Consider the following 27023-nt stretch of genomic DNA (forward strand, 5'->3'; position numbering starts at 1 on the left):
TAAACAAGGCTGGTAGAATGGAGAGCACAAAGCACACATTATAAAGTAAAAGGGGACATAAAAGTGACAGCAAAGGAGAAGCAAATATTTCTAAGTTACTATTTATAAATTATAATTGATTGCATGAAGCAATGAACTGCATTGTTGTACGTCATCGGCATTAAATACATTATCAGCATGTTTTACCCACTATCACTTACACTTGGGCTAGAGGGTGGAGATACCGGTAATACTCTAAACATGCATATGCAATTAACTAGTTGTTAAAGGAGGATTGTCTCTTCAATGAGGTGAGAGCCTTACCAGTGCACAAAACTCCTTGGGGGGCAGCTTGCTGATTATTGGCACAACGGTGTGCAGCCACCACACAGCATCTCGCTGAATTGCAGCTATCTGGTTCTGGAACGAGCGCAAAACCTCCAAATCTGAAATTAAGAAAAACAGATTTGCTTAACATCGTACAACAATTTTTACTGGATGGAGGGTGGTGTGGGTACATTGCTCTGTGCCTCGTCAGAGGTGTTTTTCTAATAATTTACTCACCTTAATTCATGGACTGATTCTTGAGGCGGTCTTCATCTTCCTCACAAGGCTTTAATCACCAGAATCCTGATAATAGAGGGATCAATGGTGCTGCTTGAGGCCATCAACAGCAAGTTTATGTTGCTTCTTATTAAGGTGATCCCTCGCACCTCAGTCTGACCAACTGGCAGGCATCCTGCACTATTTATTCCCTGTGCACAGGCCTTTTCATTCTGTAGGATTCCTTTCCCTTTAAGCATTGTGATCATTTGCACATCATTCCCCAACTGAAGCAGCCACAGAAGTATTCATGAGGCCACACCCACTGCAGCAAAACCCTAGGCCACAACAGTCGACCCCATCTGAAGGAAGCTCCAGCGGGCTTCTTTCTCTTGAAGCAATGAAAGAACAAGCAAGGCAATGGTGAGAAGTGTACACTGACTGTCAGAAGTTGCCACCACTTTGAATGGTGAGACGCTCCTCAACATTACACGAAATACCCCCAAAAGAGGGAAACAAAATAAATACAGAGTTATTCTGCAGAGGCTATCTTGGGTTTTACTGGATGTCTTCACTCTCAGGTTTCAGAGGCTTCATTGAAATAGTCGGCACTTATCCAATGGAGGTGCCCTAGTGAGAGGCACATAAGATCATAGACAGACTGAAATAAACAAATGAGTTATACCCAATTAAAAGGATATTCAAACCAGAATGTCAAGACTAAAGTAGGAAATATGGTTAAATATCCGACAGAAGAGGTGCTAGACAGCAATTTGTCAAGCCTTGGGTGAGGTTCTGCCGGCCGAAAACAAAATCCGCCATCAATCCTGCTCCCTACAAGCCAATTGGCACCTTAAAAGTGGTATACTGGCCTCCAACTGTCTCCAGAAGAGGAGATATAGGCCTCTCCCCCTCTTCACTTCCATATTTGCTGAGTTTGGCGCGGACGGGAAAACGGGGGTGTGCTGCAACTGCTCACTGCTGGAGAACTTTGCCTCCAGTCGGCATTGATCTGCCACATTCAACTTAACGCCTCAAGCAGCCGACGTAAGTTCACAGAAGCTGCAGGTTGATGTGCCCAGGAGCAGCTGGGGAAGATTAGCCTGAAAGCCAAGCAAGAACTCAGTCTCCACCTAGGCAGAAGCAGTAGTTGTGAGGAAGCAAGGAGACGTTTTGCCGCTCTTGGGCCCTGCTGTGGGAGTCTGATCCCTGTCGGGGAGGGTTGAGAAGGCACTCTGCCGCCACTTTGTGGACTGCGCTGTGCTTTCAGATACGATGGACTGCCTGAGCGGGTGGCTCAGCTCAGGGAGGAGGCTAGCAGTTGATGGGCTCAGCCCGGAAAAGAGTGCCTAAAGCGTTCTCTGCCTGCCTTCTGCGTGAGGGGCCCGCTTGGCTATGTCCCTCACAGCGAAGCACTGCACTCTCCTTCAACTGCAATGGCTACAGCTGACTATGTTTGGCAATCTATTGCCTGAAGGCCAATTGGCTTCACCATAAATTATCACAGACTGCCCTGACTACACTCCTAGATGTATTCCTCTATTAAAGACTAAGAGCTACTTGCAGAAGCAACTAAACTACTCGAGTTGCTGAAATGAATCCAGACTTCAACGTCTGTTTGGAAATTGATTACCTAACAGCACAACTTATGCGGAACTTAGTTCCGAGGTGTATAGCCACAGCCTATTCTAGGTGGTTGGGAGATAGTGGAGCCCTCCTTAAAGGAGCAGCAATGGTATTTCAGCTTGTCACAAACCAAGATGCTATCCCCTAATTACCGGTTAAAACAAATTCATCTTAAATTTCCTACACAGATGTACTGTACTTCACAGTCTCTGTATGAGAAAACGCTACATGCTCATGTTGCAAATGTGAAGACACTAGCTTCATCCACTTGACCTGGCTATGCCCGATGATAGCTGAATACTGGAGTCTGTTCTTAACACAATTACTAAAATCACAGATTTTGAGATCCCATGTAGCCTCTTGATGTTCCTGCTGTGTTAAGAAAACTCATTGCCATCCTATTGCTGTTCGCTAAGCACTGGTTGGTCATGAGATGGGAGAGGGTGCCCATCTCACAAGAGTCAGAGTGGATCTGCGATGCTGCCACTGCGGAGAACAGCAGGACACCTTCTGGGAACTGGCTCCCACCCCCTCCAAACCCAGATATACATGGAGTCCATTTTGGCTCTATTTAGGTCTCCATTGAGATAACGATCTGCCAATATCTGCAACATCCAATCCCACCTGACCGCACCAGATTCTCTGCAATTGCCTCACTTCTATACTGTATACAGATAACGATCTGCCAATATCGGTGACTTGAAAATTGGACTGATGATGCTGGTGCGGATCGGTCCATTCTGCTGCTCATGCAGTGGGGGGATACCACAGTCAGTACTTTATAATAACAGGTGCTATATATGTATGTCTGAATTCCTGTTATGCAACTTGCTTTTATGTGGGCTACATAACAGAATGTCTTCTAGGATGGTCATATTTTGTAAATTGCTATAAATAAATAAAACATTCAGAAAATCAAACAGAATCGAACATCCCTATAGAATTGTCTGACAGCACCCTTCAACATTGCTTATTCAAGTTTACTAAAATATATCACAAGGAACAGCAAGAAGCTGCTAGAGTCCAACCAATCAAATGATTGAATAATAATGGTGGTCGTAATCATAGATATAATGCTAATGATGATGATAATGCTTATCAATAATGAAACAATATCAAGAGAACCGGTCTCATACAGGTGGAACCTTTTGTGTAAAGGAAGACTTGGTGCAGTGGGTATCTAACAGAACCTGAATGCTGTATACATGACTACAGCACTGAGTGGTTTATATCTGACAAAGTGGCACACAACTAGCCATTGCCAATCGTTCTACATTGTCAACCTAGTAATCGATATTGCTCATTACTAGTCTGCAGTTCCTGGTGTACCATTCTTTCCAGCAGTCTAACCAGGGCACTTAGGAAACCACATTTCACAATACCTTCTCGTATGGAGGGAATAAGCTTACTTTTTCAGCACTGCCAGTTGCCCAATCCTTAACTACCAACATTGCATAGAACAATGAGATGACTTGATTGAATTGGACATAAGATCCGATTCCTTTGAAGACACTTGCACCATTCTATTGTTTAGACCACGGCAAAGACTCCATAGCTGACTCACCCACCAACCGATCCACCCTCCCTCTCAAAATTGATCAACTTGCTTGTGATTCCTCTTCCCACTCCGAAATACGAATCACTGCACGTCTGTGTAATTCCTATCTCTTGACAAGGGTGAGTCTCGAATGCAATGCACCTAAAACCTTCAAACACTAGAAGGTGATAGTTTAATAAAGCACTCGGGCTCTCCCAATGTGCTTCCTCTCTTGCCCGAGAAACCATCCTTCATTCTCTATCAGCCTATAAGAGCCTATATGTGGGCACCTTTTCTTACCAATTCCTTTCTATGTGCATTCCTGGGGTGCCCAGGTTGATGCAAAATGTGTGTTCACATAAGCCACACCCATACAACGACTCTCCTAATTTACAGCACTCAGTGAACCTGATTTAGTGAATCAAGCAGAGGGCCTTAATTGTATAGTTGGTGATGAAGAATGCCATTGATTTATTTGGCCCACACCAAGGAATAGATGGTCAAGCATCATCAGTTCTTCAAACGCCTGCTTGTAAATGTGTTAGTAGCTAAACCTCACCTGCTCCTTACTATGTGGACACTATTAAAATCAGACTGAAGCCTTCCCTGTGCAGTTAAAAACCACCCTCAAAAAGAGTTGACTGAAACCTTGCTCTGTGGATCTCCAGCAGCAGGCCCATTTTATTATGTTCACCTCCACAATCCCCTTTAACGCAGACAAACATAACATGTATTCAAAATCCCTACGTACAAGAATGGGTCTTTGTCAAACCTTGACCTCACTAAATATCAATCTGGTATAACCAGGCACAAGCCCCTTGTCTTGGTGCAGACATTTCTCAATAATTGATAAATTCACAGGGATGCCTGCCAAACTGCATAAAGCAACAGCCTCTGGGTAAGAAAACTTGGCTGTCAAAATCTTGCATGCCTTCTCGGAATTAAACTTCGAGACTTCTGGCACGCAGATCTTCTGTGCATGCTTACTAGGAACCTACCTGCAAATATGGTTGCCAAGATGTATCTATCATTAGTCAATTTGTTTTTTTTTATTACCTTTTTAACTGAGAGATTCTAACTGCTTAAAAGACCATCATTGCTCCAAGAATATTTCCCTTTCTCTGTACTTTTCTTAGCTATACATACAGTAGACAGTGGGTTTTAACTGAGAAACAGAGCTATGCACATAGTGTGCAAAAACTAAATATGACGAGCGAAAAACAAAAATATTGTTGTGCTGAATAGACATAGTATTGCTGACAGGAAGTAATGATTTTGATTAAAAATGTATTTTCTGGTCTCCACATCACAAAACTAGATATTATTAGGGCAGTAAACATGCTGAGAAAAAAGATACATTTAAAGATTTTTTTTAAACTAATTTAATCATTACCCTCTCACCCACTTACTTTTGAATTATTTTTTGAAAACAGTTCCATTTTAAACTTGCATTGACAATGTGTCAGAGCAAACAGTGTGCTGGCTGTCTTAGACTGTCTCACAAACCTTAAACCTTCATCAATTACACTAAAATTAACCTCTGAATAAATACATCGATTCATATTTAAACCAAATGGCTGCTGCTGAAAAAAAATCTTTCTCGATGGAACAAATTGGACCAAACTTTTACTAACCAGATTCACGATGAGTGCTATATATAATTATCACTGCTAAGAAAAGAGGGGTTGCACTCCTCAAACACAGTGGCACTCGCGCAAGAAACTCAAATCTGCATTCAGAAAAGATACTTGCAAGGTGGATCAATTTGCAAGATTTTTTTATTTCTTATTACCATCCACAACTGAAATTTTGTAGCCACAGAATAAATTACACTACTTGGCTCAGTGCCTCATGAACCTGTATTGCTCTTCTAACCTACCCCTCTCCCAAGCAGAACCACTATTGTGCTTTAAGTATATAAAACAGACTTACTTTTTTTCTCTCCTTTATCCCATGCAACACCAGCCTCCTTCACCTGTGCAGTAATCCCCAGCATCATGGAGACCGCAAGCAGGTCTGTTATGTGGACTACAAAGCGCTCCTAGAATTAAAGCGAGTTGGTTAGTAATGTATTCCCAGGTCCAGTCGAGAATTAAGTTACAGTTTATAAAAGAAATAGGACCTGAAAATATTAAAATATTAATACTGAATAATGATTCAAAGTGCACAGTGCTCATCAGAAACCTAACTATGCCTTATCAAGAAGAGGTCCTGGTAAATTAAGGGTATTATTTCTAATAAGCCAAGCTCTCTAGAAATTTTCAACAATCACACTTTATCCTGGTACCTAAACATATTGTCATTGTATCATGCAAAAATTATAATATTAAATCCTTCAATATAGGTTTCAGGCATAGGTACCTTACTGATTTATACAGGGAGCAAAGGAACATGAAATAGCACAAATATTATTTTGTATTACACAGTAAGGATACAATGACTGGCAGTCTTTTTTAAGTGTGAAAGCTTTAGTAAACACAATTGAGATTCAACCATATTCAATAAAAAATAAGTAACAATGAAATTTAGCAAATAAAAATAAGCAAAACAAGAGATGATATAAAATTACACACTGCACATTTGACTTTAAATAAGGAAAATAGCATATGAACCAGAAGTTTGTTACAAAAGGAATATGCTACTTACCAGTATGCATCTGTTCTTGGCATGTAGGGCTGCTGACATTTATATCCACGCATAGATCGCCGCCTAGTGTTGGGTCCGGATGATTGCACATTGTTGTCCTGGAAGAGTCTTCGAAGTATCACGAGATAGGTGGCTCCTCCCCTGGACTACAGTGCGCATGGGCATCCCCTCCATGCTCAGATTGTTTTTCGCCATTGTGGCAGAGATGGAGTGTGATATAGTAAGTGATGACCATGCATGAGAATAATTGAATTAAATCTGAGTGCTACAGCTGCGACAGGCACCGGGGAGGAGGGCGGGCGATATAAATGTCAGCAGCCTACATGCCAAGAACAGATGCATACTGGTAAGTAGCATATTCCGTTCGAGGCATGCGGGCTGCTGAATTTATATCTATGCATAGAATAAATAGTAGTACCCTCCTTAGCGGCGGTTGCCCGTGCCAGCTGCAGCAGTCTGAAAGAGAGTTCTGAGAACAGCCTGACCTACAGCAGCTTGCTGTTTTGAGTGCACATCCACGCAGTAGTGTTTGGTGAATGTGTGTATGGTGGTCCATGTGGCTGCTCTACATATGTCCTCTAGAGGAATGTTACCTAGGAAAGCCATGGATGCCCCCAACTTGCGTGTGGAATGCGCCCTTGGGGGAACTGTTAACGTGCGTTTAGCCTTTTGATAACAGATTTGGATGCACTTAACGATCCATCTGGCTATACCTGATTTAGAGATGGGGTTGCCCTTGTGCTGTGGAGAGAAGGCAACGAACAGTTGTTTAGTGTTCCTGAAATCTTTAGTCCTGTCTATGTAATACAGGAGAGCTCGTTTAACATCTAGTGTGTGTAGTGCTCTATCCGTTACTGAATCAGGATTTGGGAAGAACACAGGTAGTTCGATAGTTTGGTTATGTGGAACTGTGAGACTACCTTGGGCATAAATTTAGGGTTGGTGCGCAGCACTACCCTATTAGCATGAATTTGAATGAAAGGCTCCTGAATAGTGAGGGCTTGCAGCTCACTAACCCGTCTTAGCGACGTGATCGCCACCAGAAAAGCCACTTTCCATGTGAGAAATTGTATCTCACAAGAGTGAAGAGGTTCAAACAGTGGGCCCATGAGCCTGGTGAGGACCATGTTGAGGTTCCAGACAGGCGAAGGCGGGTGTCTTGGAGGAATGACCCGTTTCAGTCCCTCCATAAAAGCTTTAATGGATGGCACTCTGAAAAGGGATAGGTGCTGTCTATTTTGAAGATAAGCCGCCATTGCAGCTAAATGTATCCTGATGGAACTATACGCTAGATTACACTTGTATAGGTGCAGCAAGTAACTTATGATGTTTTGCGTGGAAGCATCAAGTGGATTTATGTTATTATTGGAGCAATAGATAACAAAACGCTTCCATTTTGCCGCGTAGCAGGCCCTGGTGGTAGGTCGCCTAGCCTCCTTTATGATGTCCATGCAGTCAGGAGGCAGGTTTAGGTAGCCAAACTCTATGACCTCAGGAGCCATATTGCAAGGCTCAACTGCTGCGGATCTGGGTGCTGAATGTCTCCATGACTCTGAGTGAGGAGACTGGGTGTGAGTCTTAGGCGCTGGTGGGAACTACGGAAAGTTCCAGGAACGTGGTGTACCATGCCTGCCTTGCCCACGTTGGAGCAACCAGGATGAGCGTCATGGAGTGTTGCCTCAGTTTGCGTGCCACTAGCGGTAGGAGTGGTGCTGGAGGAAAGGCGTACGCAAATCTGTTCGACCAGTTCATCCATATCGCATTGCCCTGAGACTGCGGGTGTGGGAACCTGGCGGCGAAGGTGCAGCATTTTGCGTTTTCGTGTGTGGCGAATAGGTCGATCTCTGGATGGCCCCACTGCTGGAAATATGGTTGGAGCACTGAGGGATGTATCTCCCACTCGTGCATCTGATGGCTGTGTCTGCTGAGCAGGTCCGCCATCTGGTTGTCCCTGCCTGGGAGGTGTTCCGCCATGAGAAACATGTTTCTTTGAATGGCCCACTTCCACATGCACCGTGCTAGGTGTGACAATTGTGGAGAGTGTGTCCCTCCCTGCTTCTGGATGCAATACATCGCAGTCATGTTGTCCGTCCGGATCAGCACGACTTTGCAGAGATGCAACTTGAATGCCTTCATCGCCAGGAAGATTGCCATCAGTTCCAGTAGGTTGATGTGCATTTTCCGCTGTTGCGGTGTCCATAGTCCCTGCACTGTAGAATGGAGGCCATGCGCTCCCCAGCCCTGGAGAGATGCGTCCGTCGTCAGTACGATCTGTGGTACAGGCTCTTGGAACGGTCGTCCCCTGCAAAGGTTTTGTGGTTTCCACCAATGCAGAGAGTTGTATGCACGACCGGTCACCAACACTAGGTCCCTTAGCTGTCCTTGAGCCTGGTTCCACTGGCGTGCCAAGCATTCCTGAAGCGGACGCATGTGTAGCCTCGCGTGCGGGACTATAAAGATGCAGGAGGCCATCATGCCTATTAGTTGCATGAACACCTGCGCTGGGAGTGAGTGTTGTGGCTTGAATTTCTGAATCAACACTTGTATGCTGTTGACCCTCGCTGAGTTTGGTTGTGCTGTGGCAGCGAGCGTGTTTATTTCTGCGCCTAGGTACTGCTGTACATGTGCGGGTTGAAGATGGGACTTTTGGTAATTGAGTGAAAATCGCAGACTGTGTAGGAGGTGGATTGTGCGTGACATGTGGTTGGCACACTGCTGGGCTGACTTTGCTTGTACACGCCAGTCGTCTAGATACGGATAGACATGGATGTGTTGCCTCCGAAGATGCGCGGCCACAGTCGCCAAGCACTTCGTGAACACTCTAGGGGCTGTAGTGACCCCGAAAGGCAAGACCTTGAACTGGTAATGCTGGTTGTTGATGGTGAACCTGAGATATTTCCTGTGACTGGGGTGAATGGGAATGTGGAAATAGGCATCCTTCAGATCTAGGGTTGCTAGGAAATCTCCTTGACTTAGCAACGGGAGAACTTGCTGTAAAGTGAGCATGTGAAAGTGTTCTGATAGGATGTATTGGTTTAGAGGTCTGAGGTCTAGAATGGGCCTGAGAGACCCGTCCTTTTTTGGGATTAAGAAGTACAGTGAATACACCCCTGTTCCCTGTTGTTACAAAGGCACGAGTTCTATGGCCCCTTTTTGCAGCATGGATATGACTTCTTGCTGCAATAAGTGCATGTGCTCGGTGGACATAGGACGGTGCCTTGGGGGTATGTTGGGTGGAGTGGAGGTTAGTTCTAGACAGTAACTGTGTTGTATAAGTTGTCTCACCCACCTGTCCGTGGTAATGCCTTCCCAGACTGGCAGGAACTGTTGGAGTCTCCCCCCGACCGGTGTTATATGGTCGGGGGGCAGTGACAAGACGTCACTGCTTGTTAGTGGCGGAGGATCTGGCATTATTATTTCTACGTCCTCTGCCCTTGGTGCTGTTTCCACGGTATCCACCCCTATTGTTGTTGTTACAAGTGGTTTGTGTGCCTCCCTTGGTGTATTGGGCTTGTTGCGACGCTTGTCCTCTTGAAGCTCCCCTGTTACCGGAGCGACGAAAGGAACCGCCCCATAACTGCTGAGACTGCAGGGCTCCCATGGATTTCGCAGTTTCAGTGTCCTTATTAATCTTTTGAAGGGTGGTGTCTACCTCTGGACCAAACAGGACTTCAGGGTTTACTGGCTGATTGAGCAGGGTAGTTTGGATTTCCGACTTAAAACCAGAGATGCGGAGACAGGCATGCCTCCTGAGCATAACGCTAGTGTTTATGGCCCTAGCTGCTGTGTCGGCCGCATCCAACGCGCACTTAATGGACGCGTTGGAGATCAACTTCCCCTCCTGTATAAGCATTTCTGCTCCCTCTTTATAAGTATCTGGCAGGTGTTGCATTAGCTGCTCTAACGTGTCATAGTGTGCCCTGTCATATCTTGCTAACAGGGCTTGGGTATTGGAGATCCTCCAAATATTAGCAGCTTGAGCTGCCACACGTTTCCCAGAGGCTTCTAAGATCTTTGATTCTTTGTCCGGAGGAGGAGCATCACCCGTTGTCTGAGAGTTCGCTCTTTTGCGAGCATTAGCCACCACTAAGGAGTCCAGTGGGAGTTGGCCCTTGATGTAGGTAGGGTCCAAGGGCGCAGGCCGGTACTTCCTTTCAATTCTTGGGTTCACCACCCTTGCTTTGGTGGGCTCTTTAAAAATGTCACTGGCATGTTTCAGCACACCTTTGAGCATAGGCAGAGTTTTTATAGACCTTTCTGATGTGGAGAATGTATCAAAAAGAAAGTCCTCCTCCACGGGGTCAGCGTGCATATCCACGTCATGGTTATGTGCCGCCCTCTCAATTAATGCGTTGAACGCAGCCGTATCTTCAGTAGGCGAAGGCTTGATAGCATATGAAAGAGTATCAGTGGTGGTGTGTGGGTCAGGGTCCACAGCATCAGCCCACGGCTGGGACTCATCTTGATCAGTATCAATGGGATAGTTGAACTGGTCCTCATTGTCTCCTCCCTCCACATCCTCAGTGACATTTGTGGGAGAGTAGGCATAGCCCTGATCATATGATTGCATGGGCTCAAAAAGAATAGGAGAGGGGCGTGTCCAACATGGCGGCGTGATCGGACGTGGGTCTCCGGAGCTCCCTGCCTGACCCCGCCTGACCACCGCGAAATTAGCCTTTATTTCCCCTTGCCAACACGGGAGAATAGCGGGAGAGGGGCCGTCCGGTGGCAGTGACCAGACATCGACCCTCTGCTGAGCCGCTCGCCCGCAAGCTGCACTTCTGCGCTGCCGGTCGTCCCGCGCTCCGTGATGGCGGCCATGCTGCAGCTCTGAACGGCTGGGCGCCTTTACTCGGACGCCTCTGGGAGCACCCCCGTGGCGAGAACAGTGGATGTGAGGCGCGGACCGCGGAATCGGCTGAGCGGTGCCTCCGCCTGTGACCCGGACCTTACTGCGACCCGCTGCCTGAGCCGCCCAGCTGCTGGGAGAGACGCCGATCCGGGGGTCGTAGAACTACAGGCCCCGGCTTCGGGCCTGTGCACCGGACCCCCCTGCAGCACTAAGGCGGCGGGCCTAGAGGGAGCGCCAAACCTGCCCAGCGAGCCCCCTGCCGCGGCCTCATCTGTCAGGCACCAGAACGGGCAAGAGAGACCCCTGGGGGTGGAGCAGCCGCCGCCTCACGGACCTCGGCCCTCTCCCTGCAGCCCGGTGAAAGGGAGCACCGCCACAAGACTGCAACTGCCTCGCGGCCTTCAGGTGAGGAGACGGGTGCTGGGCGCAGCGGCAGGCTCGAGGGGCACATTCGAGCTCCTGGAGGGGGGACAGCAGCGGGGACCGACCTCAAGCTCCCTGGGCCTGACAGACTTTCCCCACAAACAGGCCGACGAGCAGGGACACTCAATCGGCAGACACGAGGTTGGGGCTCCCAGACTTGGGTCCACACGCCGATCCTCGCTGCACCGTGATCTGGGCCTTGGGGGGTACCGACCGCCTTTGACCCTAGGCCCCATCGCCCCTGGAGGGGGGACAGCAACCGGGATCGACCTCGAGCTCCCTGGGCCTGACAGACTTTCCCCACAGACAGGCCGACGAGCAAGGCCAGCCGATTGGCAGACACGAGGTTGGGGCTCCCAGACTTGGGTCCACACGCCGGTCCTCACTGCACTGAGATCTGGGCCTTGGGGGGTGCCAACCGCCTTTGAACCTAGGCCCCACAGCCACTGCGCGAAGTGAGGCTGGGAGGCAGCGGCCCTCGCAGGAATCTGCACTCGTCCCCGAAGCCACGCAAAAGAGAGGGAGACGCCATCTTACTTCGAGGGGCAAACCTGGGTAGAGCCCCCAGAGACACTAACATTGCAACGGCCTGTGTTCGCGAATTGAGGCTGGGCATAAGTGCTTGACCGGGACTGCCCTGCGGCGCCCATCGCTGGACTTCCTTTGTACCCCGGACGCCTTTGCACCCGTAGGCCCCATTGTGGGCCCCTACAGCCTACTCCCAAGTCCCTGCGCAACATGGCGGGCCAGAAGGGCAAGAGAGGACACCAGACGCTCCCGGAGCTGATGGCCAAAACCCAGCCTAAACCTGCCAAGGACCCACCCTCCCCGATAGTCGCTAAATCACCGCCGCCACCTGCAGAAGACCAAATCCCCATCACTAGATCCTTTTTGGAGACGCTATTCAACTCCCTACGTGATGACTTTAAATCCCTGAAACAAGAGGTGGCGGGTGAGGTTCGGGAACTCAGACGTGAGGTAGATGGCCTCGGGGAACGGGTGGCTGCAGTGGAGGAGGCGGATCAAACTAAGAGCACTGAAATTGAGCAACTCCAACAAGAAATCCTGCGACTTACAGACCAACAGCTGGATCTACAGGCCCACGCAGAGGACCTTGAAAATCGCTCTCGCAGGAACAACATACGGGTCCGGGGTGTTCCTCAGAAAGAAGAAGGGTCTGACGTCGCTGAATATCTACGAGCCCTCTTCAGAACCATCTTGGGAGAGCCAGCGGATTTCCCCATTCGCATCGACAGGGCACATAGAGTTGGATTGCCGCGACGAGACTCGGGCCCCCCCCCCCCCGGACATACTGGCCTTTTTGCCCGATTTCCCGCTAAAGGAACGGATTCTCCGGGAGGCCCGTCGAGCTCAGCCCCTTCAGTATAGAGGTCGTCCCATAGCTCTCTATCAGGACCTCTCCGCCACCACCCTGCAGAAGCGCAAGGAATTCAAGGTAGCAACGGACTTTCTACGACAGCACGAAACCCCCTATTCCTGGGGTCACCCGTTTAGACTCATATTCAAATGGAACGGACGGCTGCACCAAATGAGGTCGCTCAAAGACACCTGCTCGCTGTTGGGACTGGATCAAGATGCTGAAGCACCGACGCCCCGAGCTTCCCAAGGGTCACCCAAGAGTGAATGGCACACGGTGAGCTACAAACGATCGCCGTCGCGACGGCTGAAGCCAGATGCATCGATCATACTGCAGGAACGCGCCACCGGAGTGGCGGAGGTAGCCAAAGAAACCTCTCCCCCGGAAGATTAAGTACTCCCGTGGCCGGGGAGATCAACTATGGCACAGTCCTTTGCACCACCGGTGGGAGGGGGCGGGCGGGGAGCCGGAGAAGCCGCCACTGGAGATGACCCACACGAGAACTGTTACCACGGCCCTGTGCGGAGTCACAGGACTGGGACTATTTTTCCTTCTCTTTTGAGTTATTACGGGACGGGGAGGGGGGGGAGGGAATGTTATTCTGCCTTTGAATATCGGATGTTGATCAGTTCTACACAGTTTGATGGGGTTGTTGTTGGGTGGGGAATGGGGGACTGCGGGGAGGGATCCAGGGTGGGAACCAGTGTGCCACGACTGCGTTGTTGCTGTTCTACTGCTCGGATTTTCAGCGATACACCCGGGCTTCATGTTTGGGGTTGGATTCATGGAGGGCGGGGGCCCCGCGGTGTCCCCTTAGGAGTCGCTATCCAGGTGCTACCGCGATGACACGTTATAGACGACCCACAGTGTCTCCACGCTTTTTGCCGAGGTTTTCCAGTCATGTGTGAAAAGAAGGTGAAGGTAATAACACTTAATGTAAAGGGGCTGAATAATCCTATTAAGAGAAGGGCGATCCTTTCCTATTTGGAGAACTCTGAGGCCGATATCTGCCTGTTGCAAGAAACTCACCTATTGCAGAAAGACTGGCATAGAATGCGCTCACATGCTTTCCCACAACAATTTTTCTCCTCCTTACCCACGAAACACGCCGGAGTGGCTATTCTCCTCTCTAAACAGTTCAGGGGCCAGGTGGGGATCAAGGTGGGGGAAATTAAGGGCCGGATGTTGGCATACACTTTCCACATAGGGAACACACGCCTCACGGTTGGCTCGCTCTATGCCCCGAATACTGGACAGGAGACTTTTCTGAAGAACGCAACGTCTGATGCTCTGGGTTCCTCCGACTCCCTTCTACTCCTGGGGGGGGACTTCAACCTTGTTATGGACACACACGCTGACAGGTCGGGACACAGGTATGGAGATGCAGGTGCTGTTTCGGCGACTGGACTTGAGTGGCTGCGGGGAAGGGGCCTGGTAGACCTGTGGAAATCTACGCACCCAACTGAGTCACGATTCACCTTCTACTCCCATGTTCACCACACGTACGCTAGGATCGATCACTTCCTGGGCTCTGCGGAGCTGCTCGGGTCCCTCCGGGGAGTTGATCTAACTCCTGCCGCTGTCTCAGATCACGATGCGGTGGAAGTGTCGCTCCTGTTTCGCACGCCTCCTCGTCCCCGGGGTTACTGGCGCCTGCGTGAGACTCTACTGCAGCGCCCAGTAGTCACCGCACGCCTTCAGAAGTGCATCACTGATTACTTAACCGCTAACGATACACCAGGGATCTCTATGACGGCTCTCTGGGGGGCCTTAAAATCTGTCGTCCATGGCGAACTGATAGCCATAGCGGCTGCGGAGGCCAAGGACCGGAAGGCCAAACGTGAGGACCTTACGGCAAAGGTGGCAGAATTAGAGAGAGCCCACAGTCGCACCTGCGCTCCACGCATCTGGAGGCAACTGAAAGCAGCTAGAGCCCAACTCGCTAGTCTGGACGTAGACGGAGCCGAATTTGCGGCGCTCCGCCTTCGGCATACCTACTACATCAGCGGCAACAAGACTGGCCGCTTATTGGCCAGCGCACTTAGAGCTAAGACACACCGTACCAAGATCTCTGGCCTCACTGATGATACTGGAACGGTCCTCACTGATGACACGCAAGTGGCAGAGGCGTTCAGGTCTTACTATGCCTCATTATACGGAGTGGAGGCTACGTCCCCTGAGATGATCGACACATATTTAGATTCTGTGGCTGTCACCGAGCTCTCTAAAGCCAGCACGGACGCTCTGGATGCCCCCATTCGCTTGGATGAGGTGCTGGCCGCCATAACCCGTTTGCGCCCACTCAAATCCCCGGGGCCGGACGGATTCTCGGCGGGATTCTATAAGACCTTCAGCCATCTGCTGGCCCCGGTACTCGCCAGGCTCTTTAATTCCTTTGAGGGTGTTGATGCCATCCCCCCGGACATGCTAGCCGCCGAGGTGGTGGTCCTCCCTAAACCGGGTAAGAAACCCACGCACTGCTCGGCTTTCCGCCCTATTTCCCTATTAAACCTAGATCTCAAACTCTTTACAGGCATTTTAGCTGCACGTCTTGGCCCCTGTCTTCCTGGGATCTTGAAGCCCGACCAATCGGGCTTTGTGCCCAACAGACAATGTAGTGACAACACTAAACGAATACTACATTTAATTGACAAATCCCACTTTCAGGGCTCGGACTCCGCACTGTTGGCTATCGACGCCGAGAAAGCGTTCGACCGCGTCGACTGGACCTACCTACAACAGGTTCTGCGGCGCTTTGGAATGGGGGACCGCTTCTTGACGTGGATTACTTGTTGTTATCACCATCCGCATGCCAGGGTTCGGTTGGGCAGCTTGCGCTCGGACTCGTTCGAAATTCAACGTGGCACGAGACAGGGTTGTCCCCTCTCCCCCCTCCTGTTCGCCTTATATATAGAACCCCTAGCACAGAAAGTCTGTGATAACCCTGCAATTAGAGGTATCACCTTTGGGCACGAACCCCACACAATTAGTCTGTATGCGGACGATGTCATAGTGGCCCTTGATTGCACGGCTCGCTCCATCCCCGCCTTTATGGAGGAGCTTGACTCCTTTGGGGCGGTGTCGGGATTTCGTATTAACAGAGGCAAATCTCTGGTGTTGCCGTTGGGCAAGAATGCGCACCCGCAAACTCCTAATTTGGCACAAGAGAGCGGCCTCCAGACTGCCCCCTCAATCCCTTACTTGGGTATCTCCCTCGCTTCCTCCACTGCGTTGACAGTTCAGACCAACTACGGATCCCTTACCACTGCAATCCGGAAAGACACCACTCGCTGGTCCAAACAACCACTCTCGCTTTTGGGGAGGGTGGCGGCGGTAAAAATGTCTATCTTACCTCGCATCCTATATTTATTCCAAACACTTCCTGCCATGCCCCCACCTGGAGCTTTGAACGAGCTGCAGGACATCCTCCACCGATTTATCTGGAACGGGAAGCGCGCACGCCTCCGGAAATCACTGTCGTACAGGAGCATAGATGACGGAGGCCTGGGCGTTCCTAATTTATCACAATACTTTCAAGCGGCTCAACTTCGCTATCTGGTAGAATGGCACAGGCCGGAGTCGGAAAAAAGATGGCTCTACCAAGACAGAGCAATGGCTCAGACGCCACTATGGAGAGTCCCGTTTCTTGCTAGGCAACACCGCACGCGATATCTCCATAACTCACCTATCACTCGCACTGTTCTGCAAGTCTGGGACAAGGTCGCTCTTCATAGAGGCCTGACGACATTCCCTTCCCCATTCACTCCCATTTTGGACAACCCAGACTTTCCTCTGGGCAATGACCCAAACGCGTTTCCACAATGGCGCTCCTCTGGGTGCCGCTCGGCTGGTCATCTTTTTGATACACAAGGCTTTCTTTCTCTATCAGACATTACACAAGGATATGATCTGAGGAACCCCCACCTTTTCCAATACTTCCAACTTAGGCATTGGCTCACGGACCCAGCTATTGTCGACAAGGTGGGTCGCCCAATGACACCCTTTGAGAAATGGCTACTCACCAAGGACTCAGACAAACACCTCATTTCAGACATTTATAAACTGCTGGCGCCGACACCCGGCCCGGATAAGACCCCGAGCCAGAGGCGTTGGGAGACCGAAATAGGCAGGACGCTCACGTCAAGGGAGTGGAAGGATATCTACTACAGGGCCTCACATACCACACGCAACACGGCAGCGAGGGAGTCCGCAGTGAAGTTAGCAATGTATTGGCACCTCACCCCCGTTCGACTTCATGTGGGTAACCCATCACGTAGCGAACAATGTTGGAGACACTGTGGGGAACGCGGCACCTTAACTCATCTCCTTTGGGATTGTCGAGAGATCCGCAGCTACTGGGAGGCGGTACTAGATGACATCGACTCCTCCTTTGACACCGAGGTCCCGCGCTTCCCAGCTTATACCATCCTGGGACTCCCCAATGCACTCACATTCCCCTTGAAATCATTAAGGGGCCGTCAAATGGGAATTGCTATGCAGGCGGCCACGCAACACATCCTGTCCCTATGGGGCTCGGCGACTACACCCACTCACACAGGGTGGTTACATAAACTTTGGTTCACTCTTGGGATGGAACGCATGCACGCTACACTTACACACTCCACCGCCGCCTTTCAGAAAACGTGGACGCCACTGCTGTCCCTGTTGTCCAAAGAATTTAATGAGATCACATGTCCTAAATACCTCCGAATTCTGCGCCTCACAGATCCCACACCTAATCCCGGGTGATCCCCGGAACATGGAAGTTATCCTCTCTAAGCTGAAGTGCAGACTCTTTTTTGACGCATGGCACACTGGTTGGGGTGGTTGGGGAGGAGGGGGGGGGGGGTTCGGGCTGTTCAAGGGTTGCTGGCTGCTTCTTATCTTGAAAATATCAAAAAAAGGGAGTGAAGAGGTGGTGCAACAAGGCACCGCGGTGGGCTAATCCTCCTCTTATGAACGCTTAAATAATCAACAGAGACCACCTGAAACAAATATACAATACATATTCCGATGGTGTTGGAATACACTCAGTGTGTTAAAATACCCCTCACACACCAAAAGGGCCCTTGGTGTCATGCTTCATCATCGGGGTCTTCCCGCCCCCGCTGCGGGACGGGGCAGTGCTGCGACAAGCGGCTACGCCGGAGCACCTTTTAATTGTGAGTACTATGTGAGTGATGATGGAGTGAGTGTCAGTGAGGTCAGGAGTGATAAACAGTGAAATTAAAAGATACCTGGCCTGGTGTTTAGAAAAAATTATTTAATAGGCACTGGCTGGTATCGTTAAAAGGGGTGAGGCGGAGGGCAAGAACGGGTTACTAGTCTTGCTCTCCTGTGTGGGTCAACATGTTTCGGGGCGACATGCCCCTTCGTCAGGACCGGGTTATATAGATCCCCCTGTCACTCACAGTGCTTCCTCCTTCGTCAGTGGCTTCCGTGGTGCCACTGACGAAGGAGGAAGCACTGAGGTGTGGGGGTTGATTGGACCCTCTATACCCTTCGCCCAGCTTGGCTCATGGGGCATTGTCTCCTCATTCAATAAGCTTACATCATCAGTATTACTGACCGAGCTTTTTTCACGTGTATTTAATTTATTTATACACATTGATCAAACATAACACTCTCTATCTGTGGGAGCGCATTAGTGAGTGACAGGGGGATCTATATAACCCGGTCCTGACGAAGGGGCATGTCGCCCCGAAACATGTTGACCCACACAGGAGAGCAAGACTAGTAACCCGTTCTTGCCCTCCGCCTCACCCCTTTTAACGATACCAGCCAGTGCCTATTAAATAATTTTTTCTAAACACCAGGCCAGGTATCTTTTAATTTCACTGTTTATCACTCCTGACCTCACTGACACTCACTCCATCATCACTCACATAGTACTCACAATTAAAAGGTGCTCCGGCGTAGCCGCTTGTCGCAGCACTGCCCCGTCCCGCAGCGGGGGCGGGAAGACCCCGATGATGAAGCATGACACCAAGGGCCCTTTTGGTGTGTGAGGGGTATTTTAACACACTGAGTGTATTCCAACACCATCGGAATATGTATTGTATATTTGTTTCAGGTGGTCTCTGTTGCTTCTTATCTTGCTCTGCTTTTTTGCATCGAATAATATTTGCCTTCATGATACTGTTTACCACATTTGGCGTATGTGCTTCACTCTATATATCTCACTTAGGGAAGACTTGCTAGTCTGTCCCGCCAGCATCACATACCGCCAACCTTTGCAAGATGCCAAAATGTCTGATATTTCTTTTGTTCACAAATCCAATAAAATACATTTAAAACTAAAAAGAATAGGAGAGGTGGTAGAGTCTCTCTTTTTCTTCAGCGGTATCTTATAATGTTCCATAGGCGTTTCAGGCCTGATCTTACGCTTGTAAACAGTGAGTCAACCTGATTCGGAGTCGATGTAGAATTTTGACTGGTCGTCGTGTGACGGTGGCTGGAACACAACGTCTTCTGTCCGAGGCTGAGTGGTTGCAGCACCCGACGTCGACTTGGCAGAGTCGGTAGCCTGTGTTTGTTGAACAGATTTAGGCCGTGCTGTCGGGGGTAGTCCGAACTTTATCGGCGCCGTAAGCATCAGTTTTGGACAGACTGTCTTCGATGGAGGCGGTGTCTTCGATTCGATCGACTTCGACGGTTCAGTGCGTTTGAGGCCTTGCGTTGATTCGAGACGTTGTGGCTTTGCAGGAACGGCCTTGTGCTTAGACGCCGTAGGGTCTTTCGATCCGACTTTTGGCTTCGGGTCGAAGGCTTTGACTACCAGTGGCTTCCTTATCTTCGGATCGATGGTCTTCTGGGCTTCGAGACCTTTAGAAGAGTCGCCATCTTTGGAACCGGAAGTGGACGTCGACGGGAGCGTGACGTGCTTCACTGTAGACACAGGCATAGTCGATCTGATCTTCGGTTCGACGCCCCCTTTCGACCCCGAGGGGTCGATTGCACGCTTCGACTTGGAAGGTTCCGAAGTCGTCGAGCCGATGGTTGTTTTAACCAGTGTCGGTTTCGATTTCGTGTTTTTTGGTTTCGGTTTCGATTTCTCCACAGAGTGTGGTCTATCGACTGATGGCTCTTTGGAAATGTTCTTAGTCGGGCCTTGAAGCGGGACTAGAGAACGGTGTTGAAGATCTTGGCTAAGGCCTTCCGGCGATGCCTCGACCTGAGCAGTGGAAGAGTCTTTATGGGGCCCCGCTACTGCGGTTGGGCCTAGCTCCTCGCTTGAGTCGTCGTCGACGGCTCCAATAGGTTGTACGTCGTCTCCTACCTCGACGATGTCTTCATCATAGACATAGAGTTCTTCTTCGTCCTCGTTGTAAGTGGAGTCTGGCTCTGACGCGGGATCCGAGTGCTCCGGATCCTCTTCTTGTACATTTTCTTCGTCGTCACCACCGAAGATGTTTTCTGGGTCTGGTGCCGATTCTCCCGCCGACTGTCGTGCAGTGCGTCGAAGACGGAGAGTTTTCTTCGATCTGAACTTCGAACAGGCCATGCAGCTGGCCTCGTCGTGGTCCGGTGAGAGACATTTGTTGCACACCGGGTGTACGTCGATGTGGGAATATTTTGAGTTACAGACGGGGCAGCGCTTGAACGGACTCCATTCCATCGTCGATCGTCGACGGGCCTTTGGCGTCGAAAGGCAAAAAATCCTCCGACGTCGAGTTCAAAGAACTGGAAAGGTAAAAGACACCGAGCGAAAGACAATACCGACGCCCCTAAGGCCTTTTGGCCTCGAAAAGAGTAAACAGTATAATTTCCGAACGTGAGTTAAGCAGTAAATCCGAACCCAATGGCGGAAAAAAACAATCTGAGCATGGAGGGGATGCCCATGCGCACTGTAGTCCAGGGGAGGAGCCACCTATCTCGTGATACTTCGAAGACTCTTCCAGGACAACAATGTGCAATCATCCGGATCCAACACTAGGCGGCGATCTATGCATAGATATAAATTCAGCAGCCCACATGCCTCGAACAAATGTATTATAAGCTCAATAATCCTAAAACGGGGGAGACGAAAGGAAGCAGAGAACAAAAGGGCAGGAGAGAAACTGTACTTGTTTCTAAAATATACAAACTAAAAGTACAGTCGACAACCAAATGTTGACACTAGGAATGCTATACGAAAATAATATGAAAAACATATGCATTAAACAGAAAATAATTGCATCTACTGAGGTTTATAGTCAAATTGCAACCATTGGTTTAGGTCTATGCTAGAAACATTAAGAAATTCGGTCATAAACAAGTGTGAGAAAGTGCATCATTTGCATGGTTATTCCCACACTTTTTGCCTGTTTTGATGTGGTTTCAAATGTAATGCACAGGGTCACTGCCAACCAGGTCCTGTGTCAGTACTTCTTCCCTAAAACAAATCCCCAGTTGGTACTTCTACCCCCTGTAAGCCCCTAGTAAATTGTACCCTGGGTAACTAGGGCCTGGGAGCAGAAGAGGGTCCCCTGCGACCCCCCTCACTGGGACCATGCCACTGCCCTTGCAGCTTGCATGTCCCTGTGAGGGAGAAAAACGACAAAGTCAACACGGCACTCTGCCTGGGTGTCATGCCTACCAGATCTGCCTTAAGGCATAGGTAAGTCACCCCTCTGGAACCCCTCTGCACCCTGCCTCACAGCTTTGAGGCAGGGTGCACTCTACCACAGGTGAGGGCATACCAACAATATTGCGGTTCATTCCTTGATATTGTAAGTGCCAAGGAAGCCATAGAGAGTAAATGGGCTTGAAACTCGACAACTCTAGTGCCACAGCACCATGATGGCTTCCCTGATACCAAACTACTCCTTACAATAAATCCACACCGATGCCGGTGTGGCATTTATTGTACTATGTAATCCGAGGTGCCCCCTGAAAACCTACCAACCAACCCTTGTGTGGTCTCCAACCGGCTGTAGGCAGCCAGCCACCACCAGACATGTTTCTGGACCCCTGGGTAGAGAGCCACTGCTCTCAGGGACCAGAAACAATGCACATCCTGGGCAGAGGTGTCTCACCTCCTCCCTGTTACAATTAAAACAAGCGTCAGAGGTAAAGGGGACATGAACAATGACACAAAGCAAAACATCTTCGTAATAGCAGATTTACCAGTAGAGATTACTGGAGAGCAGAAGTTACTGACATTATTTCATAAGCTAACAAGATGGTGGAGTTTATGAGAGAATTCATTGGGCATCCATCACAGAAGCAGAATTTTGGATGGAGAAGGTTGAACTACATGTCGCATGAATCATTGTAGAGGTCAGTTGCTCTATAACCTTTAGGAATTAATGACTCACAATACCCCAGAAGAGCTATAAAAAGGGCTCCTGGCTGAGGAACGAGGCAGATTATTCAGTCTCTGGACCCTTTCCAGTACTTCTGCTGTTTTCCTGAAAATCCTCGTACTTGTGAGGCGGTAAGGGTCTTCCACCGATTCCTGTTCATATATTCTAAAAGTCTAAGTCTGTGCTTTCTCTGTTACATTAGAGTAAACATTTAGCTACGGAGTGCTTTCAATAACAGTGCTGATTTTCTGAAAAGCTGTATTTAGTTATATTCAGTTCAACAGAGTGTTCTCTTTCGTCAGTTTGAAATCCGGTAAAGCTATAATTGGTGTGAGGTCACCATAAGAAGTCGTAAATGTTGGAGGAGTTAATTATTTGCTGGCGTGCTTAAACAGCGACGACACCGAAGTTACTGCTTAATTGAACACTTACACAAACTTGGTCTTGAAATAACATTGCTTTATCTATTTTTTTTGATCAAGCGGTCATATTATTGGAACAATAATGGAGAAGGATAATGTTACTTACTTAGTAAGCATCTGTTCTTGGCATGTAGAGCTGTAGATTCACATGCTTTGCATACACCTGTCATCTAGTGTTGGGTCCGGATGGTTGCAGTTTGTTTTTCTTCGAAAAAATCTTTCCAGTCACGAGGAAGTGACTCCTCCTTTCGGTGATAGTGCGCATGGGCATCGACTCCAATGTTAGATTGTTTTCCCGCAGAGGGTGATAATAGAATTAGTAAGAGTAAAATAGAGCTGTCCATGCGTATGTATATACAGTAAGAGATAACTGGACCCTGTATAAGTACCCGGGGAGGCGGGTGGGCGCATGTGAATCTACAGCTCTACATGCCAAGAACAGATGCTTACTGGGTAAGTTACATTATCCGTTCGAGGAATGTGAGCTGCAGATCACATTCTTTGCATAGACTATAAAGTAGTATTCTCCCAAAGGCTAACCTGTAGCTATTGCAGTTGTCTGAAGTACTGCCTGGCCTACATTAGCTTGACGTCTTGTAACACATCTACACAATAGTGCTTGGTGAATGTGTGCGGTGTAGACCATTTTGCAGATTTACAGATGTCAGCAATGAGGATGTTCCCTAAGAAAGTCATAGCAGCCCCTATTATACGGATGAATGCGCTCTAAGGGTATTGGTAAAGTCCTCTTTGTTTTTGCGTAGCATGTTTGAACATATTTAACTATCCACCGAGCAATACCATTTTTAAAAATAGGATTGCCTTTGTGTGGAGGAGCAAAATCCACAAACGTCTAAAATTTGTAGAGCTCGTTCTGCCACTGAATCTGGTTGAGGAAAGAACACAGGCAACTCAACAGATTAATTGATTGAGGTGAAAGGCAGATTCCACTTTGGGTAGGAATTTGGGGTCAGTGCGAAGAACCACTTTGTTTTGGTGGACTTGGAAAAATAGTTCTTCTATGGTTAGTGCCTGAAGCTCACCCACTCTCCTCAGTGATGTAATAAGCAAAGAGGAATGCAACTTTCCAAGCGAGAAATTGCAGTTCACATTTATGCAATGGCTCGAAGGGTGGACCCATTAGTCTGGTAAGAACAATGCTAAGATTCCACACTGGAGCAGGTGGAAGTCTTGGTGGAGTAACTCTTTTGAGTCCTTCCTTAAAGCTTTGATAACGGGTACTCTGAAAAGGGACAGATGCTGTCTATTTTGAAGGTGTGCCGCTATAGCATTAAGATGTAAGCGTATGGATGTGTAATCTAATCCTGACTGCTGTAAGTGTAGTAAAAAACAAATGATATTTTGAGTGGAAGCATCTAGTGGATTGAAATGGTTATTACAATATATAACAAACCACTTCCATTTAGCTGCATAGCAAGCCCTTGTAGTAGGCGTTCTAGCCTCTTTAATGATATTCATACAGTCTGGTGGAAGGATAAGATAGCAAACGCTATTATTTCAGGTGCCAGATCGCTAGGTTGCGGTCTTTGGGATCTGGATGTCTTATCTCTCCATGGCTCTGTGTAAGGAGACTAGGTGCGAGGTGTAGTTTTTGATGAGGAACTACTGAGAGCTCCAAGACAGTAGTGAACCAAGGCTGACGGACACATGTGGGAGCTACTAGGATCAGTGTGAGGGATGTTTGTCTGAGCTTCCGAACCACTAGTGGAATGAGTGGGAGAGGCAGAAATGAGTAGGCAAATATCACTGACCAGTTCATCCATAGTGCATTGCCTTTGAACAATGGGTGTGGATACCTGGAGGCAAAGTTTGGGCATTTTGCATTTTGGTGTGTGACGAACAGATCGATCTGTGAAAAACCCCACATTTGAAAGAATGGGAGGAGAACTTGAGGGTGAAGTTCCCACTTGCGAATTTGTTGTCTCTGCCTGCTGAGAAGATCTGCGATCTGATTGTTTACTCCTGGGAGGTGTTCAGCCAGGAGATACATTTTGTGATGTATGGCCCACCTCCAAATGGCTTGTGCAGGGCTTAACAGCTGGAGAGTGTGTGTCCCCCCTGTTTTTGTATGTACTACATGACTGTCATGTTGTCGGTACTTATCAGGACAGTTTTGCCTGTCAGGTGAGTCTGGAAGGCTTGGAGAGCTAGAAATACTGCTTGTAGCTCTAGATGATTTATGAGAAGTTGCTTTTGCTTTTGAGGAGATGAGCTTCCCAACTAGTGAGCGATGTGTCTGCTGTTAGCACTGTCTATGGAACTGGGTCGTTGAAGGGCCGCCCTTTGAATAGGTTTTTGGGATTCCGCCACTGCAGAGAGCGATCGGTGCGGCTGTCTACCAACACTAGATCTGACAATTGACCCTGAGGCTGATTCCACTGACATGCTAAGCATTCCTGAAGGGTACGCATTTGAAGTTTTGCATGGGGAACTATCATGATGCAAGACGTCATCACTCCCAGTAGCTGCATATATACTCAAGCTGGTAATGACTGGTTGGGCTGAAACTGTAAAACTAGAGCCTGAATATTGCAGATTCTGGATGCATTGAGACAGGCTAGAGCTTTTTGAGTATTGAGAGTGGCTCCCAAGTATGTTTGCATGTTGAGGGTTGGGTTGGCAATGTGACTTCAACACATTTACTGTGAACCCCAGATTGTACAGTAATTGTAATGTTATCTGAGTGTGCTGGAGACACTTTGGGTAAGAACTGGCTTTGATGAGCTTATCGTCCAAGTATGGGAAGACATGAATGTGTGGTCTTCGCAGGTGAGCAGTGACTACTGCCAGGCATTTGGTAAATACTCTGGGAGCAGTGGTGACTACAAATGAAAGCACTTTGAACTGGTAGTGTTGTCCCACTATTACAAACCTAAGATATTTGCGATGAGCAGGATGTTTTGGAATATGGAAGTATGCGTCCTTTAAGTCTAGAGTAACCTAAAGTGGCCTTGCTGTAGGAGTGGGAGCACTTGTTGAAGTGACACCATGTGAAAGTGATCTGAGGGAATATATTGATGTAGCTCTCGGAGGTCCAGTATAGGCCTGAGAGAGCCGTCCTTTTTGGGTATGAGAAAGTATAGGGAGTACACGCCGGATCCTTGATATTGCAATGGTACGGGCTCTTTAGCTCACTTTTGCAGAAGAGAGTGAACCTCCTGTTTCAGAAGGTGTATATGCTCTGGTGACATTTTGTGTGAACGTGGAGGAATGTTTGGGGGATTGCTGGTAAGCTCCAGGCAATAACCAGATTGGATAATTCCTAGGAACCATCTGTCTGAAGTTATTGTATGCCATACGGGAGGAATTGTGAGAGAAGTCCCCCGATAGGTGTGGAATGATTGGGGGGAAGAGGAGGCTATTCACTGTTTGTTTGTTTGTTGAAGGGGAGGTGAGAGGTGTGGAACCTTTACTTCTTCCTTTGCCATTATTGCCTCTAAATCAGCCTCGAAAGTAACCTCTTGCAGCGGGCGAGTGACTGTTGCCTCTATACAATGTTGAGGTGTTGTCTGTAGATATGTTTTTGGAACCCCCCCCTTCCTGTAGAAGGAGCGACGAAAGGATCCCAGAATGGATGGGGACTGTAGGGCTCCCATGGATTTTGCGACATCTGTGTCCTTCATTTTCTCCAAAGAAGTGTCTACCACAGGATCAAAGAGATGTTCTTTATCAAAAGGTAGATTTAAGATAGAAGCCTGGACTTCAGATTTAAGCCCTGAAATTCTAAGCCAGGCGTGCCTTCTTAGCAACACACTGGTGTTGATTGCATGAGAGGCAGTGTCAGCTGCATCTAAAGCACACCTAATAGAAGAGCTTGATATTAGTTTTCCTTCCTGAACTAGGTTGTGTGCCTTAGCCTTATGTACATCAGGTAGAAATTGGAGCAATTGTTCCAAATCATCATAGTGCCTTCTGTCGTATCTAGCTAAGAGAGCCTGGGTATTGGCAATACGCCAGTGATTCGTTGCCTGTGCAGCTACTCTATTTCCCAGAGGCCTCTATTAGTTTAGATTCCTTGTCTGGAGGAGGGTCATCCCACGAGGTTTGAGTTTACGGGCATTAGAAACCGCTAGGGAATCTAATGGTAATTGGCCCTTGATATAAACTGGATCTGTTGGTACAAATTTATACTTTTTATTTACTCTTGGTGTAAGGGTTCTTGCACAAACGGGATCTTTAAAAATATTGTCTGCAGCAGGGGCGTGGGAGACATGAATTATCTATGGACAACAGGGACAAGTCTTGAGTAACAGTGCAAACTGAATTGATAGTGCCATTATTGGAACCGACAATCCTCATTTATATGTGT

General features: G+C 48.4%; 1 protein-coding gene across 1 annotated transcript in view; it reads right to left on the bottom strand.

The window, feature by feature from the left end:
- Positions 1-27023, bottom strand: part of INTS1 (integrator complex subunit 1) — a 526883-nt gene that overhangs the window by 355508 nt on the left and 144352 nt on the right. The window contains 3 exon segments of the mRNA XM_078664951.1: positions 304-314; positions 316-425; positions 5618-5726. Coding sequence (XP_078521077.1) covers positions 304-314; positions 316-425; positions 5618-5726 — 230 coding nt within the window.

The sequence above is a fragment of the Lissotriton helveticus genome, chromosome 10 (assembly GCF_964261635.1).
Source record: "Lissotriton helveticus chromosome 10, aLisHel1.1, whole genome shotgun sequence".
NCBI classification, from domain to species: Eukaryota; Metazoa; Chordata; class Amphibia; order Caudata; family Salamandridae; genus Lissotriton; species Lissotriton helveticus.